The following is a 20,964-nucleotide window of genomic DNA, read 5'->3' as shown; positions in this document are numbered from 1 at the left end:
TACTTTCGACAAATAATAAACGAACTTTGCTTTATTTAATAACACCACAAGAGCACATTAATTTACTAATCATCGGCTATTGCATGTCAAACATTTGGCAATTATGACATAGTCTTGAAGGAAACCCGCTACAGTTTTTCATCAGTAGCAAAAAGCTTGTTTATGTCTAGGGGTAGGGATAGGGGTATGGGTATGGGTATGGGCAATTGTTTGGCATGCTTACGTCAGAAAAAAGTTCAAGTACGCCTAACGTGGGTACAATCTCTGACTTCGTAAGATAGTGCTGTTCAAGACAGGCAGGCATTTATTTGTAATCGTAGTAAAATAATATTTTAGCAAGCATAACTTTGACCGACATAAACTCTAATGTGGATAAGATGCTGGACTGTCCAATGTCATGCGGATCGGTGCGGTACGTTCGAAGGAAGGAAGGAAATGTTTTATTTAACAACGCACTCAACACATTTTATTTACGGTTATATGGCGTCAGACATAAATTGAGAGAGGAAACCAGCTGTCGCCATTTCATGGGCTACTCTTCGACTAGCAGCAAGGGACAGACAGGATAGCACATACCACGACCTTTGGTGTGTCAGTCGTGGTGCACTGGATGGAGCGAGAAATAGCCCAATGGGCCCACTGACGGGGATCGACCCCAGAGCGCTTTACCACTGGGTTACGTCCCGCCCCCCGGTTCCCTCCCATTCTGCCTACAACCCACTTTGCCTACACCCATTTTGCATACAACCTAGTATGCCTACACTCAGTTTGCATACAGTGTGAAAAAGTGACATCCCCAGTTCATAGTGGGACAATCGTTATTATTTTGTGTCTCAAACCAATTATAAAAATATTGTATTACATAAACAATTAAGATTATAATGAACATAAGTAATGTAATTGGGGCTTAGTTGCACAAAGGTGATTTAATGCTCTTTATGGTGATTAGTATTAGTCCAGTGATCCCATACTGTGATCTTTAATATATGATCAAAGTGAAATGGCCTTCATGATTCTTTGATATAGGATTAAAGTTCAACTTTGTACAAAATATTTGTTTAATATTTGTGAGGTCATTTTATAGTTTAATTGTTTTTGTTGTGTAATGTTAATCGTTTTTATAATAAAATATGTGTATGTCATATTATTTTGTCATGTTATTTTTATACATAGGGACCATACATGGAATGCTCCACTTTTAACTGGGGATGGCATCTTTTCATACTGAGTATGAGGTACATGATACGCCCGTCCAAAGTAGGTCACAGTGACCGTGTTATAGTACGCAACACATCGCCATCCCCAATTGTACTTGGATGCACGGCTTGGTGATCCTATATAAATTGATAAGGAAGATATGGCCCAGACAAGGATTTCCTTTAATATGCAGTAATGTGTGAACAAAATAGGTCCCGGTAACCTAGTTATGGTACGCGATATACAGCCATCCCAAGTTGTACTTGCATGCAAGGTTTGGTGATCCTATATGAATTTATTAGATATTATGCTCCGGAAATGAAACGTTTACGGACGGTCGGACACCGTCATACTATAATACAACTATTTCAATTACGGGCGCATAAAAATGATATTCAATATATTCAGACCAATATTGGTAGATAAACGACACGAGCACATTTTACTCTATGTCTATTTAGGATCAATTCCCAGCAGCATAATCGTTGGTGGGATGTTGATGCGTCCAGCCAACCATTGCTCTATGACTCGGTGTAACAAATACAGCGGTATATACCGTACTACTATTATCATCTCTGGAAAAAAGGTGTTTCTTACACATGTAACCTACCCGTGTTCGAGATGACCCGTTGTAGATAACTTTTGAGACTTGTCAGTGGTTGCTCCGCGGTGATGACAATGGTTGGGACGGAGATGAGGGTGGGGTGGTGCTTGTTTAATGGCACATTGTTTAATTAAGGAAAAATAACACGATGGGCATACTAAGGGAACAGTTTTATTATGCATCATGTTGGCGCTCTGTCAAAAAAGTTAAAGTTCATTTTTGTTTAACGACACCACAAGAGTACATTGATTTACCAATCGTTGGCTATTGGAGGTCAAACATTTGGTAATTTAGGCATAGAGGCTTAGAGGGGGAAATCCGCTACATTTTTGTTTTCCATTAGTAGCAAGAGATATTTATATGTACCATCCCACAGGCACTCTCTCAAGGAACTACAACTATGAACAACAAAAAAGTGGGGATGCGAAAGCATTAAAGTAGGGAGAAAGACAAGACATTGTGCAATGGCACTGTGGTAGTACAGCACAGACGGAAGGTTTTACCGCGATGCTTTCAAGTCAAAAAGCGAGACACGCGGACGTTTTCACACGGTGCTCTCAAGTCAAAAAGCGAGACACGGGGACATTTTAACGCGATGCTCTCAAGTAAAAAAGTGAGACACGCGGACGTTTTACCACAATGCTCTCAAATCGAAACGCAAGACATACGGACGTTCTACCGCGATGCTCTCAAGTCAAAAAGCGAGACATGCGGACGTTTTACCGCGATGCTCTCAAGTCGAAAAGCGAGACATGTAAAAATTAGTGACGTGTATGATACATCCCCGAGCGAGACGGTTCGAATTTCCTTGCGATCGTTAACCGACTAAGTGCAGCCTCCATCGATCTGAGTGCCACACAACTTCTTAATACTGCTCATTTTTATGATGAGTTCATACTTAGCTGCGCATTACGACTACTTGACAAACACTTGTCTCAACTCGGAGAGCGTTCTGCCAGTTTCGCGTGGTCTGCCCCGCTCTGATCACCCCCACGGCGTTGTGCAATTTCATTTATGTATTCTCATTTATAGTTGTGTTCGTTCTTATATCCAATTAAGGTTCAAGCACGCTTTCCTCGGAACATACCTCAGCTATCTAAACTATCTGTCCAGGCTGATTGTTGGTAAAAAAAAGAAGTCGGTGTAGTAGTTGTCTTATACCTACTTATTGAGTCGTTAAACTTGTTCTGAGTGGGAGCCGGCACCGGGTTGCAAAACCAGTACCTACCACCCTAAAGACCGATGGCATAACCACTAAACCACCGATGCCGTTAGGCGTTGTGCAAGGGAAATCTAGTTTGGTTAACAGTTTATTGTAATCAGAATGACAATACATACATGTTTGTCTCACAGGATGGAAATATGTATTCATTGGTTCAATCATCCATCAAACCATCCATCCATCCATCGATTCATTCATTGCCATTGTTTTAGTTTAAATCTATACCGTGACAATTTCAAAATGTTTTCACATGAATGCTTTTAGAAGCAGTGCCGTTCCAAGTTTCTTCGTTGCCTAAAAACATATCCTCACCTATCACTAAAAACCAATTAATAATAAACTGTGTAACTTAGACGGATGGATTGTTCACGGAAAGTACTCACAAGCCTGTAACCTTTACGCTAATTGGTTGTAAGGTGTTTTTGTGGGGTTTTTTAATTTGAAGACTTTGAAAAAAACACCTATTATATAGTTAACAAGATGAGACACGAATACCATTACTCTGGCAAGAATATTAACCAAATTTAAGAACACAGAGTCAGCTACAATGCACAAAGAAGGACTGTCGCAAAAATCATAATCAAAAATGTACAACTATGTTCTATATGTATTCTAATTGTCTTATTTTCCATATCCTTTTTATAGTAGCACCTTCCATTGTGCTTGCAAATTTTTATGGTATACATGTATTTCAACTGATGGTATACATGTATGTCAACGGATGGTATACATGTATGTCAACTGATGGTATACATGTATGTCAACGGATGGTATACATGTATGTCAACTGATGGTATACATGTATGTCAACTGATGGTATACATGTATGTCAACAGATGACACTCAAGGTTAATAAAGAATTGGAACTATGGACAGTCGCAGATCTCAAAATAAAGTTTTACAAACAGGTTGAGATCACCTGAGCTGTATTGGTTATGCTTTATGAATTGGTGGAATGTTTTACTGATTGTAAATCCAAATTACTTAAAGGCACTCTTGTGTTCTTGGTTGCTATAACGTCTCTCGAAACTAAAGCCAGTGTCTTCATCTGGCAGTATGGCGCAGGGCTGAATTGAAATGATACTGTTTGGGTTTTTAAGTACGTTTTAGGCGCAAATTCCGTTTGTCCGTAATAAATCCGTATGTGTATACGTTAGCACAGTGATCAGATAAAAAGACGCGTACGCACACGCGTACGAAGACACACAAATGGACCCTACACAAACTATTTGCTTAGAAAGTGAGTTTCGCAGATTACGCATTACGGATTACGTATACGGATTACGAATACGGAATACGGATTACGTATACGGATGACGGACAAACTGAATTTGCGCCTTAGATCTACAGAAATTAGAATGTGTGATAATTGAAATCTGAGAAATATTGTAGGGACAGTTTTGTCAATAAGAAATAAGGTAACACCTGGAATTGTAGACCAAATTGAATTTACTACTAGCAAAGTAATGTCTTTATTTCAAACAAAGGTGCAATGTGGGGTTGAATAGAAGTAGTGTCGAATTTGACTACCAGTAACACCGTCAACGTCTGACATTATGGATTGAGGATTTGGTTGCAGTCAATATTAGCTGTTACTATTTGTGTGATCCCGTATTTGTGTTCCACAACTATAGTCATTTGTTCAGTTTTAGTCAAATAGAATGTATTTGTGGTCGAATGAATTAATCACCTGCACGTACGTGCAGTGCCACAGAACCGACAGTATCAACTCCTACCTGGATACAAGTAAGTGCTTCTGCTCGACGTGTTTTGAAATGTCGCACATTCTGACGATACTACAGGATTATCACGAAAACGTACCTAGAACACCCCAGTATCATTACAATTCCGGCGTGCGCCAAACATGTGAGATAAGACACTGGCTTGAGTTTCTACAGACGTTAGGGTAATCAAGAACACTCTAGATGTGCAGAAATGAATATTCAGAGATTGATTGATTGAGAGAGAGAGAGAGAGAGAGAGAGAGAGAGAGAGAGAGAGAGAGAGAGAGAGAGAGAGAGAGAGAGAGAGACTCCGATTCACACAAGAAAGAATTTTGCTTCAGCCAAATTTCAGATATGCCGAGAACAAAAATGAAGGGACTCCGAATTATAAATTCCTACCTTAACTTAGATTATGGGGAGCCATTTAAAGATATCATATTAAGCATCAATATTTAAACCTTTTGTAGTTCTATTTCTAAAATTCACATGCTAAGGAGAGCTAAAATTACTCTTCTTGAACTAGTCTCAGAGGAGTATGATGGTGAGTGACCGTGATAGTTCCCCTTAAATGGTGAGATTTGTAAAACATTTCTTTGAAAACTGTTGAAAAGTGACTAATTTAAACAAACTTGCATTAGCCATATACTAAATGCTGTAGCTATTTTGAATAAAAATTAGCAAATGGCTAATTTGGTTAATCATAACTTAATGACAAGGTAAGACCTCATTCTAAGCAAGAACCTTTAAGTTCCAACCTGGCCTGGTGCTTATAAAACTTTTAGAGTCTAGACTCGAGACTCTAATAGAGTCTGAGATGTCATGACAACGCCATACAAATTGTATGCGTGTGGCGTCATTAGAGATTGAGTCTGGTATATCGAGGACCATGTACAGTACTTTAAAACTAAAAGAAGTAATATTTGTGTCTAGTGACATTGCTTACCTCGGCATCATCCTGACTCTTGACGACATTCTTCTTATCCGTCTTCCGCATGTACTTGAGTTGATCCCGGTGGTCTCGGAATTGGTAAAACGGTTCTCCCATCACCAGAGTACACAACGTCAAAACGTGCAGTCCGCAGAGGAATTTTAATCTCAATTTGTTCATTGTTATCACAGCCATACCCGTCAGTGCGATCCTGTGGTCATCAGACGCTGTAGCGGATCGTGTGTTTTATACAATTATAAATTAGATCTTCTTCCTTATTTTCTTATTGTTGTAGGAACAAGTAAGTCCCAGAACTTAAATCCCAGTTTCTCCTACTTTTAGTTTCACCGTACGAATGATCCGAGTACACGTGTTGATCGAACAGATTAGGTCCTCTGATGAAGTGACCTACGTCCCCTTGTTGATAGAACTCTTTAGTAGTTTATCTCAACTGCTGATATAGTTCCCTTTGTTATCACACTCTCACAGATTACACAGCGTAAGTGATTTAGTTCCCTCCGTTGGGTAAACTTTTAGTTTGTGCTTTACTGAGGTCCTTGTGTTGCGTCTTCCAGCACGATGCTCTATGTGTGAAGTCGCCAATCCGCGAAGACACTTGTAAAACTAAGAGGTGGAAACATGATTTTGTACACAGCATTTGGACTGTTCGAGGACTTTTTTGACTTAGTCGAGCGGATGTATTTATAGTAGCTGCTTGTCAGTCAATCGCAAAATGTCGCTGACGTAGGTGTGACACTCCCTTTTTCCTGCAAAAAGAAATTACAACCATTGAATGAAATCTGTCAAATTATATATGCAGGCATCTACATATACAGTATATATATATATATATATATATATATATATATATATATATATATATGTGTGTGTGTGTGTGTGTGTGTGTGTGTGTGTGTGTGTGTGTGTGTATATATATATATATATATATATATATATATATATAAACAATGATTGTAAATATATAAACACTGAAACTCCTTTGCTAACCAAACAGAAGCAGACGAAAGGAAATCCATCCACAATAAAACACAGCCCATATCAAACACATATTTGTGACAGTGGGAAAAACGTTAACGCTAGATTCAACTGTCTGGAGAACGTAACCTTTAGCAGGGGATCCGAGAAGCACATTTAGCCACAGTTACAGCCGAACAATGGTATTACACGCATCTGGCATTCGGTGCCGAACGACGCTGAATAAACATGATTATACGTCGTCGATAAAAACCTAATCAGATAGATCCACATAATCGTCCGGCTATCGGTAAAGCTTCCCAGAGCGTTCGTGTCGGTGGTATACCCAATGCTCTTTCTCTCGCTCTATCTCTCTCTCTCTCTCTCTCTCTCTCTCTCTCTCTCTCTCTCTCTCTCTCTCTCCCTCTGTCTCGCCCTTTCCTCTCAACTGTTATATCTCTTGTATCAAAGAAACCAACTGTTCCGCAGACTACTGTCCCGCCTTGGTGGTTCTATCGTCTGCTGTAATAAAGAGATCACTGCCGCTTCAAGCAAGTTTCTCAATCGGCACAGTATCATCCACTGCATATATATATATATATATATATATATATATATATATATATATATATATATATATATATATAATAATAATAATAATAATAATAATAATAATAATGATATACATACACAGACAGACAGACACACACGTCGATGTAGGGCACAGATACTGAGATACATGTTAGCTGCATCAGGCTGAAGAAAAGAGGCAAGAACTGATAAAAGCCAACTGGTAAATGGGGTACAATATGTTTATCTGTGGAGGAAGCCACGCGCCGGTGAATGATGACCATAGATTACAAGGCTGGCAAAGCGAGCGCCGTGGAGAGTGTGTGTGTACAGCGACCGACCTTTGGTAGCTTTTTGAACCCCTCGGTCAAAGAGGCAATGTTGTTGAGCTGTCTACGGCGTAATGGGCTGGGCACAAGCCAAGTGTTGCTAGCGCGGGTGACTCAGGTAGGATGAATATATATACCTGCGTGCTCGTCCGTTACTGTTAAGAATCCACGTGTTGTAGTAGTAATAATAGTATTATGGACGTAGTAATCGCATGTCCCGAGGCGACTATGTACACTCGCCAGCTAGCGAAGCAACGCTAGGAACAAGCAGAAAGTTTTGTCATGCCATTAATCTCTCTCTCTCTCTCTTTCTCTCTCTCTCTCTCTCTCTCTCTCTCTCTCTCTCTCTCTCTCTCTCTCTCTCTCTCTCTCTCTCTCTCTCTCTCTCTCTCTCTCTCTCTCTCCGTCTGTCTCTTTCTCTCTCTCTAGCTGTCTCTCTCCCTTTCCGTGCATGTGTGTGTGCGTGTGAGACAGACACATATTAAATATTAAAAGTTATTCGGACTATTTAACTATTACAGCTCCCATTAGCATTATCATAGATTGCGCATTATAAATAAAGTTAGTTTTGTTTAACGACACCACTAGAACACATTTATTAATCATCGGCTATTGAATGTCAAACATTTGGCAATTTTCACTCGTAGTCTTTCAAGGGACTGTCCTGAGTTTGTTGCACTGTAAGATGGTTCCACTAATAAAATCTTTTTAACGACCAAAATTACATATTAAATAAAAAAATTTGCTTAGAATATAAGTGTCTGTATATTTAATGTGTTTCTGATCGTCTTAATGTTTGTAAGAAGCCCAAACTGGAATTGGTCTCCAAATAATTTCGTACGTAAAATGTTATTTTTAGGAAATAAAAATGAAGTTTGAACTAGTACAAACATTTGGACAATCAGAAACATATTTAATATGAATGAATGAATGAATGAATTATACAGCCACTAATATTTTATGAAGAAAACCATATTTAGTATGTAATTATAGTCGTTAACACGTCTCTCTTAGTCGGCAGTACCTTTCAGGGCCATAATTAACGGAAGTGGGAGTGAGCAGGGGAGAGTTCCTCCCCAGAAAAGTAAGAAAAAGCGCCCAATCTAGGTTAAATTTCACTTCCAGCTAAAGATAACCCTATATACTATATTACTGTCCCGGATTGTCTCAGCAACCTTTCCCCCCACCCCAGTGTTTTTTTTTTTTAGACCAAGCACGGTCCTGTTATTGAGAGCAATACTTTATTTTATATCATTTAACCGGTCGTAATAGCAAATCGGACCTAGGTTTTGTTTATTTGTAAGACATAAAAAAAAGTCTTTCCGACCCTACCTAGGAAACAAAGACTACCATTTAGTTTTTCAGTGTATTTATTTTTTTCCGATTTTTTATCATTAATATGTAAATAAAATGAGTAAAAACGTGTGGGGATTTTTTAATTATTTTTTTTAAAGCTGGCTTGTTCCCGGAAACATTGTTTTAGGCCTAACCTTAGTTAAACTACATCAATCAGTCATTATTTCCTTCTTCATTTGCGTCAAGTGTTTTCTTGGAGACATCTGTTACCTTTCTTCATCTGTGCAAAACTTAATACATGTACTTGGCTTTGTGTATAAACTAAATAGACTTAGTGTATGATAATAGCCGAGACACATGTCCCAGGATGACCCACGCTATTTTGTATATATACAAGTATACGATTTATATTACTGTTAAATATGTTACATGTACATCGTTATATTTTATATAAACATGTACCTCATTGCAATATTTTAAATATATATATGTACACCGTTATATTTCATATACACACGTACATAATTACAATATTTTAAATATAGACGTGCTTCATTATATTTCACATATTCACTTATATCATTACATTTAACATATATACGTACTTTATTACGATATGTCACATTTGCACGTATATCGTAATGATATTTAATGGCACAATATTTCACGCGAACAGTCGTTCTATTCGCGTGTTGGTTACGTACATTTAAATTGTCGTGAACCGTCAATCGGTTACGTGGTAAACCGTTACATGTTTTGAAAGTCACTTTACCAGGTATCAAACAAACAGAATACAATAATTTTATTTCATATTTTATTTTACTTAAATTTACGGTATTAGCTGCAAACACTGTCATTAAAATGTAAGTGCAATGCAAGTTTGAGCTCACAGGTTAGGCAAATATAATTCACGTAACCGAACAATCGGTTAACTATGTAAAAATCACGTGTACCGACTTGCGATTACCTAACACTTTTAAATTTTGTCGCCTGTATAATTTTACATACAAAGATACATATTATGCTATTCGACGTAATATATTACATACGTGCAATATGTCACATATGCACATAATATATAGCATATCTCTCATACATTCGTACATCATTAAGATATTTAGCATACATACGTACATTATTAATATATTTGACACGCACACGTATATCATAACTACATTTCACATAATATATAGGATATTTCACATGCATACGTACATCATTAAGATATTCAACATATATACGTACATTACTACGATATGTCACACATGCACGTATATCAACACGTTATTTGACATACACAGTACGTACATGATTACGATATTTGACACATACCATATACTACGAGTTAGTATATCACTATGATACTTTCCACGTGAAGACGACCTGTTGGGGGCAACTCATCCTCGTGGAGTGCTCGGGATGATGACATAGTGCGGGGAACACAGATAGGCGCCGATTACGGTAACAAGATGGCTCGGAGATACGACACCCCGAGATAATCTTTAAATCAAGATCCTCTCGCACCAGGCGCATTTCGTAGAAGCGTTATCTCACTCTTTTTAAAAAAAAAAGGTCAAGATAGTTGTCGAAAGCTTTCCAAGTCTTTGATACTGTTGGCCAAGCCTCAGCGGTAAAGTTTCATTTACCAACAGTTTCATTCTTCTTTTTTAAGAGTCATATACCTATTTTTGCATCCACAGCCTCCCTTCCCAAAACAGCAAAGGATTTTTTTCTTTAACGATAGTAATCTGGTAGTAATCCATGTAAATGTATATTCTGTTTAGTTGCATATATTAACATATCGGTGGTTTTTGTACGTCGTGTGACATCATATGTATGAATTTTGTACCGACTCTATTTGGGGCGTTTTTGTACAATATATCGATTGATTAATTGATTGATTAATTGATTGATTGATTGATTGATTTATTTATTTATTTGAAAAAGGCGATTAGGTTTTTTTTATCTTGTTGGTCAGATGATGTTTTTGTTGATTTTTTTATTGCTTCTATTATTGCATCATGGTGAGTGTAATATATTTTGTTTCGGGGCGGTGGGGCGTAGGGCTACAGATCCATACTTGGATTAGTTTTATGGAATCTGAACGGCAAAACAGTTATCGTAACTCATAAATCATAAATCGCATCTCCGCACAAGGCAGAGTTCAAAGGATATCAATTGGCGTGGTTCTGGTTGTTTCCACAAAGGATATCAATTGGCGTGGTTCTGATTGTTTCCACAAAGGATATCAATCGGCGTGGTTCTGATTGTTTCCACAAAGGATATCAATCGGCGTGGTTCTGATTGTTTCCACAAAGGATATCAATTGGCGTGGTTCTGATTGTTTCCACAAACGGGTGTTCTTTGATTTGGTGAGTACTACATAGTCATGTCAAAAATAAAATGTTATATTTTGTTCGTGATTACAGATCAAATAATGTTATACATTTGACGATCCCTACTATATATTCTTTCTCATGGTACCAATGATTATCTCACAAAATAATGTTTTAAAAATTATTATTATTATTTATTTATTACATTTAATTACTTTGTAATAGAACACAGTGAAACAGCTCCTTGTTTGGGGTAATTTAAACAGAGCATAATACATTTATATGTTACCAGGACTGACTTCAGACAAACCTAGCAGAAAAACGTCCGCTAGACTGGTTTATAAATGCGCTTCACGGTAAATTAAATGGCCACGTCGGAAACCAATCAAATAGTTCGCGAACGCTAGCGAAACGTTAGTTGGCTGAACTTGGGACTGGATCACGAGTTTAGCCAAAGGATATCAAAGGTAAATTAATATTGATGGTCTGTTAAATGGTTAAACAATAAAAAAAAAAGCAAAACACTTTCTGGACTGCCGTACTAACACTGGATTTGCGTGGCTATTAATGTGAGAAGTACCTGACTATTAATATCTGACCTGCGTGGCTATTAATGTGAGAAGTACCTGACTATTAATATCTGACCTGCGTGGCTATTAATATGAGAAATACATGGCTATTATCTGCTCCAGGGGCTATTAATATCGGAGCAACACGACTGACAACATGTAATCTTTACTAAATGCTTTATTACGTACCCAGTTTCGGCGTTATCTATCGAAGCGAGATGCACTTTTACCTGAGGTATGTATTTTTGTATTATTTATTTCACTTATTTTCTTCCTTACTTGTGATCTCATTGCTGGATCTTCCAGTATAACACTGTTTTATTTTCGGATTTTGTACCACACACTGGTTTCCAAGTCGAAATTTAAAATATATAAGACAAGCTTAGTTTTCACATTATCACAGTGCAGTATTCTGGTAGACATCGAGAGAGTTATCCTAATGGATACCAAGACTGTATATCCTGACTAACACAGACTGTATTCCGACTGATACGAAGAGTGTATCCTGACTGATACAAAGATTATATCCTGATTAATGCTGAGTGTATCCTGACTGATACAAATAGTGTATCCTGATACAACGTGTATCCTAACTGATACAAAGACTGTATCCTGACTGATACAAAAAGTGTACCCTCGCCGACACAGATTATCCTGATCCAGACATCTGACACCGTCACAAAGAGTAGGTATCTGTAAGGATATAGAATCTCATAAGAATACACTCGAGTGTCAATCAGGATACAGTCTTAGTATGTGAAACAGGTGTATGGACCTCCAAGGGGACTACCCAGAACAAAACAAAAAACGTTTGCTTTGTTTAACGACACCACTGGGGCACATTGATTAATTAATCATTGGCTATTGGATGTCAAACATTTAGTAATTCTGACACATAGTTATCAAAGGAAACCCGCTAAAAAAAATTCTAATACTGCAAGGGATCTTTTATATGCACTTTCCCACAGACAGGAAAGCACATACCACGGCCTTTGACCAGTTGTGGTGCACTGGTTGCAACGAGAGAGAGAAAAAATCAGTTGAACGGATGCACCGAGGTGGTTCGATCCTGCGACGCATGCACCTCAAGCAAGCAGTCAACCGACTGAGCCAGTGCACCACGACTGGTATATCAAAGGCCGTGGTATGTATTACCCTGTCTGTGGGATGGTGCATATAAAAGATCCCTTGCTGCTAATCGGAAAGAGTAGCCCATGAAGTGGCGACAGCGGGTTTCCTCTCTCAATAGCTGTGTGGTCCTTAACCATATGTCTGACGCCATATAACCGTAAATAAAATGTGTTGAGTGCGTCGTTAAATAAAACATGTCTTTATTTTTCTTTCAACCGACTGAGTTAAATCCTGGCCCCTACCCAGAACATTAGCTGTCTGCTAGGTAAGCCCACGGGACTAAACCCACGGGGCTAAGCCAGTCTTAGTTTTAGATCGAGAACTTTTCGATCACCTTTCAAACGTGAACGACGGCTTTTAGTCAGAACCGCGCCCAGTTCGATACCGGCCTCGGTGGTGTAGTGGTTAAGCCATCGGACATACGGCTGGTAGGTACCGAGTTCGCATCCCGGTACCGTCTCCCACTCGGGGCTAGTTTAACGACTCAGTGGGTAGGTATGCGACCACTGAGTACATCGACTTCTCTTCTCGCTAACCACCTGGCTAGACAGTCCAAATAGCTGATGTGTGGGCCCAGAACAGCGTACTTTAACCTTGATTGGATAGAAGCACGAAACTAAGTATAAACAAACATCTGGTCTGAAACATATATCTGCCATCAAACTGACGTAACTCGAATGACGGAGATTTATCAGACTATGTCGGGTCTAGACTAAAATAAATTGGAGGCAATAAAAAAGAATAATGAAAAAAAAGGAGAAAAAATGGCACAAAATATGGTGGGTTTTTTTTAAAGCCAGACAAAAACAGCACTTTTAAACTAAAAGGATACTTTTTCATAATGTTCTTGCGGTCAATTTTTGCACCGATGCTACGCACTGGGCAGAGTTCAGCCAGACCGACCAGAAAAACGTCTGCTAAACTGGTTTATGCGCTTCATGGTAAATCAAATGGCCACACCGGGAACCAATCGAATATATTTGGCGAACGTTAGCGACATGTTTGCTGGCTGAACTTGGGGCTGGTTACTTTCTAAACAAAGGCTAAAGTTCTAGCGGACGCCCTACCACTGGGGATGGGACGTAGCCCAGTGGTTCAGCGTTCGCTTGGTGCGCGGTCGGTTTGGGATCGATCCCCGTCGGTGGTCCCATTTGGGTTATTTCTCGTTCCAGTCAGTGTACCACAACTGGTATATCAAAGGCGTGGTATGTGCTAGCCTGTCTGTGGGATGGTGCATATAAACGATCCCTTACTACTAATGAAAAGATGTAGCGGGTTTCCTCTCTGACTATGTCAAAATGTTCGACATCCAATAGCCGATGATTAATAAATCAATGTGCTTTAGTGGTGTCGTTAAACAAAACAAACTTTAACTTTTAAATTACCACTGGGTTACGTCCCGCCTCTTCTAAACAGAATGCTTGACGTAAGTATAGCACTGAGATTTTACCGCCCAACGCACGTCGGTGCTTATTAAAAACGAGTCGCTCCTAATCAGACGTAATTTAATTACTTCCTCGCCGCTATCATATCCAGGTTATCGCTCAATCGTAAGTGCGCAATTAATTCACCCATAATTGTAATCATATTTGTGGTTACTGAAGCATTGGGACATATGCTTTGTAGAATATCAATTATACTGTTACTACTACGACTATTAACACCACTACGACTACTACTACCACTAATACTACAACTACTACTACTGCTGCTGCAGTAACTACTATCACTACTACTTTAGCAATTAATACCACTACCACTAATATTATCACCACCAGCACCACTACTACTACCACTACGACTACGACTACTACTGCTACTACTACTAAGTACTATTACTACGTATTATGTCATTAAAGTTAAATATTGTTTTTGTTTAACGAAACCACTAGAGCACATTGATTTATTAATCATCGGCTATTTGATGTAAAACATTTCGTAATTTTGACATAATTATAGTCTTAGAGAGGAAACCCGCTACATTTTCCCAATAAGAACAGGATCTTTTATATGCACTTTCGTGCTGCACTAGTTGGGGCGGGGAACAATAACTCCACTAGGTCTTCTTACTGGTATATGGATAAAATCGGAGAGAGAGAGAGAGAGAGAGAGAGAGAGAGAGAGAGAGAGAGAGAGAGAGAGAGAGAGCTTGAGTGAGTGAGTGAGAGAACGCTGCAGTATCACCCTGAAAATATGCACTACAAACTTATACAAATCTATAAACTAAAGGCTGACCGATATAATCATAGTTTTGCGCGTACATGTTTTGCATACAAATCGTCAATGTCAACTCGTGCTTCTTCGATGGGGGTAAACTAAACAGCGCTAAGTATGCATGCTGTCAAAACATGGGACGTAGATTTCTCTTTGCATTTTCTACTTTACATATTTTAGACAAGGATTATTATGGAAACTGCTGCTTACGTCTAATTGCATCATATTGTTGAGTTAATTATTAAACGATTTTCAGTGGGATCGGTTAATTTGTTAAAAAAGAAAGAAAAAGAAAAGTAAAAGTAAAAAAGTAAATACGAATACGGACCTTTAACACCAGAGTAAAACGCCGATTTATTGTATTCAGGAGTGGGATCGATTAATTTGTTAAAAAAGAGAACAAAAGAGAGACAAGTAAATACGAATACGGATACGAATACATAATAGACCTTTAACACCAGCGTAATACGCCGATTTGTTTGTCTTCTGTTGACAACTGGGGGGGGGGGGGGGGGGGGGGCGGTGGTAAAGCACTCGCTTGATGCGCAGTCGGTCTGGAATCGATCCTCGTCGGTGGGCCCATTGGGCTATTTCTCGTTCCAGCCAGTGCACCACGACTGGTATATCAAAGGCCGTGGTATGTACTACCCCGTCTGTGGGATGGTACATATAAAAGATCCCTTGCTGCTAATCGAAAAAAGTAGCCCATGAAGTGGCGACAGCGGGTTTCCTCTCTCAATATCTGTGTGGTCCATAACCATATGTCTGACGCCATATAACCGTATATACAATGTGTTGAGTGCGTCGTTAAATAAAACATTTCTTTCTTTCTTTTCTGTTGACAACTGCTGAAAGATAAATCTTGATACATGACATTGCTTCTGATATTCTGTAGAGCAAACGCCCATATAGAATGGCAGGGAAATAAGTCTGCTAGCATCTGAGCACATTGTTTTAATCATGGGCTATTAGGTGTCTAAAATGTAACGGTGACACTTGGTCTACGTCCTTAAAGAAGAAACCAACGGCCGATAGAGAAACAAAATAAATTCGATGCGCATCTGTCCAGAGACAAGGAAAATAGGAAATAGAGTGTACACGCAAACAAATGAGTCTTTGGGAATGAATTATACACCAAAACAATGATCATTCAAACATTAAATAAAATACACTGTAGTCCGTCCCATCCTCGTATAAAAATGTTTTTGGTAAATAATTTCAGTTTTATTTGACGTAAGAAAAAAAAAGCAAAAGTGTTTTGGAAATTTAGAACATTTAGAAAACAATCGGCCTATATAAAAAAAAAAATTGTAGTAAATTCCATAGCATGAAAAAAGGCGGACAATAGATTGTCGAAGGCCATTCCTGATCTTTTAATATCCTGAACTATGTAACTATGGGCTGGGGTGCCATGGCCATCAAAATACCGCTAATTCACAACTGGCCCCCTCCTCCATATACCACCCGGTAGTTAGGAAAATAATAACCAATATGCCTCCATCTAGAGAAGCCGGGGCTGGGTTAAGGTCTTTGTATCCCGAAGGGTGGGTGAGGGTTATTAAGGTGGGTAATGTGGAGCTCGTTGATAGACCGTATATGCACTACGACTAAGACAACAGTATGTGCTGCCCTACGTAATGGACAGAATACATTAAAAAAACACCTTTGCAATAAATTGGCAGGAATAGTTTATATGAAGAAACGGATTATCAATCTGACTATATTAGATTAAAAAGGAATGAAAGGAAATGGAAGGGGAAAAGTAAAGGGACGAGAAATGAAGGAAAGGGAGGTAGAGGGAAGGGAATGAGGGAAAAGGAAGGGAAGGAAATGGAAGGGGAAAAGTAAAGGGACGAGAAATGAAGGAAAGGGAGGTAGAGGGAAGGGAATGAGGGAAAAGGAAGGGAAGGAAATGGAAGGGGAAAAGTAAAGGGACGAGAAATGAAGGAAAGGGAGGTAGAGGGAAGGGAATGAGGGAAAAGGAATGAAAGGAAATGGAAGGGGAAAAGTAAAGGGACGAGAAATGAAGGAAAGGGAGGTAGAGGGAAGGGAATGAGGGAAAAGGAAGGGAAGGAAATGGAAGGGGAAAAGTAAAGGGACGAGAAATGAAGGAAAGGGAGGTAGAGGGAAGGGAATGAGGGAAAAGGAAGGGAAGGAAATGGAAGGGGAAAAGTAAAGGGACGAGAAATGAAGGAAAGGGAGGTAGAGGGAAGGGAATGAGGGAAAAGGAATGAAAGGAAATGGAAGGGGAAAAGTAAAGGGACGAGAAATGAAGGAAAGGGAGGTAGAGGGAAGGGAATGAGGGAAAAGGAAGGGAAGGAAATGGAAGGGGAAAAGTAAAGGGACGAGAAATGAAGGAAAGGGAGGTAGAGGGAAGGGAATGAGGGAAAAGGAAGGGAAGGAAATGGAAGGGGAAAAGTAAAGGGACGAGAAATGAAGGAAAGGGAGGTAGAGGGAAGGGAATGAGGGAAAAGGAAGGGAAAGGCAGCGAAGGGAAAAGGAGGAAATGTTTTATTTAACGACACATTCAACACATTTTATTTACGGTTATATGGCGTCGGACATATGGTGAAGGACCACACAGATATTGAGGGAGGAAACCCGTTGTCACCACTTCATGGGCTACTCTTTCCGATTAGCAGCAAGGGATCTTTTATATGCACCATCCCATAGACAGGATAGCACATACCACAACCTTTGATTTACTAGTCGTGGTGCACTGGCTGGAGCGAGAAATAGCGCAATGGGCCCACTGAAGGGGATCGTTCCTAAACCGACCGCGCATCAAGAGAGCGATTTACCACTGGGCTACGTCTCGCCCAGGTAAAAGAAGTAAAGGTAAGGTTTAGAAAAGGGAAGGGAAGGGAACGGCGGAGAAGAGAAGAGAAGGGGAAAAAAGGAAGAGAAGAAAAAGAAAAGAAATGGAAGGTAAGAAAAATGGAAGAAAAAGAAAAGGTAAGAAAAAAAGAAGGGAAAGGATGTAAAGAAAAGGATAGAGAAGGGATTAGTAGAATAAATGTTAGGAATACATCAGGACATTTTAAAACTTATGATTATTTGTTACCTAATATAATTATAATCATTTAATTGCGACTCTTGGTGTAGTGAAGACGTGAAACGCGTCGCTGACACCGACTACTATCGAATTGCAGCAATGGGTATTCGGTATGCACACTCACACAGACATTGCAGCACATAACACGGCTTTTAATATATTAGTCACGGGATACCGGTTAAGACGAGGAAGGGAAAGGGGATCCCATGGGTTCACCGAGGGCGATCGATCCTATTACCCATCGCACGACAAGTCAAATACTCACAACTCAACCAGATGGAACACGTCTATCGTTGTACATGTATATAAATATTCAACATATCACTACTAGGCTACATCCTGCTACCGGACCCCGATTGAAGAATCACAACAATGACGAAAACCTTTGTTTTCTTTTAAGGTAGGGCTTTCCTTTGGCACTGTCACGTATAAAGAACATTATAAATACTTATCATAAATAAGGGTTAGGGTTAGGGACAGTGCCAAAGGAAAGTCCTTCCTCTTTGATAGTTATTATCGTGCTTATAAGCAATCAAGATTCAAGTTTGTTTTGTTTAACAACAGCACATGAGCACATTGATTTGTCAATCGGCGGCTATTGGATGTCAAATATTTGATAATTTAAAAATATAGTCAGAGAGGAAACCCGTTTCATTTTTGAGAACGCTGTCCTGGGCACACACCTCGGCTAGACCTGGGCTGTCTGTCCAGGACAATGGGTTAGTGGTTTGTTGTTACTGGTTAGTGAGAGAGAAATCGATGTAGTGGTATTACACCTACCCACTGAGTAGGTACAGGGAGGCAAAACCAGTACCCACCAGTACCAGTTTTAAATCTCATTGCTTAAGTATTATACCACTGAGACCGGTGATGAAAACTTTGTCATGCATGCTAATCAGATGGACTGAAATTAAACGGTAAATGAACGTCATTGTATGAAAATAACAACTGTGTTGTGTTAACCTACTTGCTGGCTCTTCAAACGTGTGCAACAGGTTTCCGTGACCAATTCCGATCGCTGGAACACTACGAACACCAACCACGCCGATCTTGGACAACAAAGTCCACTCCTGGACAACTCTTACTGGACACCACAGAAAATCCACACTTTGTTTTTAATCCACAGATGAAGTCCAAACAGACAATTATTACAATAACAACAATGTATGCTCCGGGGTGATTCTGTTAAAAGACACAAGAAACCACTTGCTGCTAGTAACAGTGATTTGTCAGTAACGTAAACAAAATGTTCAGTAAATCCTACGACAGCCACGACACCGCCGAACTGTCAGCTGCTGTGTCGATGAAATTGTTAGGCAGACGACACTACGCACGCGCTTTTGGGGAAGTCTAAACGCGGCCGCATGCTCCAATTAGACGCTAGGCGCAATGCCAAAAAGATGAGCCGTCGATCGCAGTAGAGAGAGTTCACATCTGTCTACGCGAGATGCCCCAAGCGGACCACTGCCTCGTCTAATATCTGTTCCGTCTCGCATATAATTTTATTTTCGGACACAGTAGTACATCACGTGAATTGCACCCTGCACGGCGAAGCACCGCCGAAGTTTCCCGCCACACAGACGTGCCTTCCCGAAAAAAGACAAGCTAAGAAGAAGACATCGTATATAGTATAATATATACATATATATATATATATAGATACACACACACACACACACACACACACACACACACACACACACACACACACAGACGATGTGATGATGCTAGAGTGTTTTGTCCGACTCAGAAATGTCTTGTATCGGGGTTATGATCTCTTGCGTTGGGCTTATCATGCAGCAACGTGATATACGGGACACGGGCTAACAATGCAGTAGGTCGCGGAAGATTACGACTGTCTCACGTACAAAACAATCACGCCCAGATTGAATTTCAAAAGAATTCAAACAAAGAAAAAAAGAAACCATCTTTCGACAACTATCAACAACAACAATCAAAAAACTTTTCTATTTCTTTTTTTTCTTTTTTAAACTTGAAAGTCTGATGGCAGTTTCTTGCCAAAACTACCAAGTAAAAGAAAAAAATGACGAAAAAAAATATCTCACAACTGATATCCTCTAGACGAGCTTGTCTGGTCTAGTACACACGAATTTCACGGGCCAGACGCCGACAGGAATATGCAAACACAAATGATCATATGACTGATATGGTTTAGTTTTCTTATTGAATGATTTCCAAGTTTTTGCGGCGGTATTTTTAAAACTTGGTTTTACTCGAACTTTTGAGAGAGAGAGAGAGAGAGAGAGAGAGAGAGAGAGAGAGAGAGAGAGAGAGAGAGAGAGCAAGATATATATTGAGAGAGAGAGAGAGAGAGAGAGAGAGAGAGAGAGAGAGAGAGAGAGATTAGCAAGAGATATATTGAGAGACAGAGAGAGAGAGCACATTGTTTAATTTGTCATAAAATTATGGCTATTGCCAATGGATTTATCAAATGCATACTTTCATGTTGGTTTTAATTACTACCTAACAAAAAATATATCTTAAAATATTTTTAAAAGTCCAATAAGTCTCTTGTTTAGGGTCCCAACAGCCCTTGGGCAGGGCCGTACTCAGTGAGAGCAGAGGGCAGTGTTCCCTAAGAACAAATTCGCTTATTTTAGCAGTGCCCTTTTTGTATATCTGGAGACGAACCGATATGTAATACTACGGCCTTGTTTGTTTAATGCATCCCCTATTATTTAGGTACGACATGATCGTGCGCTATAAAATCGTCTTTAAAGGCATACTGTCACAGATTTAAGGACCATATTTCTCTAAAAATGGATAATAAATAAAAAAAACAAAAATTACAGT

At 39.3% G+C, this 20,964-nt stretch overlaps 1 protein-coding gene across 1 annotated transcript in view; it reads right to left on the bottom strand.

The window, feature by feature from the left end:
- The window catches only part of LOC121384645 (matrix metalloproteinase-21-like), a 53,546-nt gene extending 34,061 nt beyond the window's left edge, over positions 1–19,485 (bottom strand). The window contains exons 1-2 of the mRNA XM_041515120.1: positions 19,118–19,485; positions 5,691–6,442 (exon numbers count right to left, since the gene is read on the bottom strand). Of these exons, the coding sequence (XP_041371054.1) occupies positions 5,691–5,870 (180 nt within the window). The 5' untranslated portion in view covers positions 5,871–6,442; positions 19,118–19,485. The remainder of the gene's footprint in view (positions 1–5,690; positions 6,443–19,117) is intronic.
- Positions 19,486–20,964: the final 1,479 nt, after the last annotated feature.

Source organism: Gigantopelta aegis, chromosome 10, assembly GCF_016097555.1.
Source record: "Gigantopelta aegis isolate Gae_Host chromosome 10, Gae_host_genome, whole genome shotgun sequence".
Classification (NCBI taxonomy): Eukaryota; Metazoa; Mollusca; class Gastropoda; order Neomphalida; family Peltospiridae; genus Gigantopelta; species Gigantopelta aegis.
Note: the sequence above shows the minus strand (reverse complement) of the source record. Positions and strands in the feature narration are given on the sequence as shown.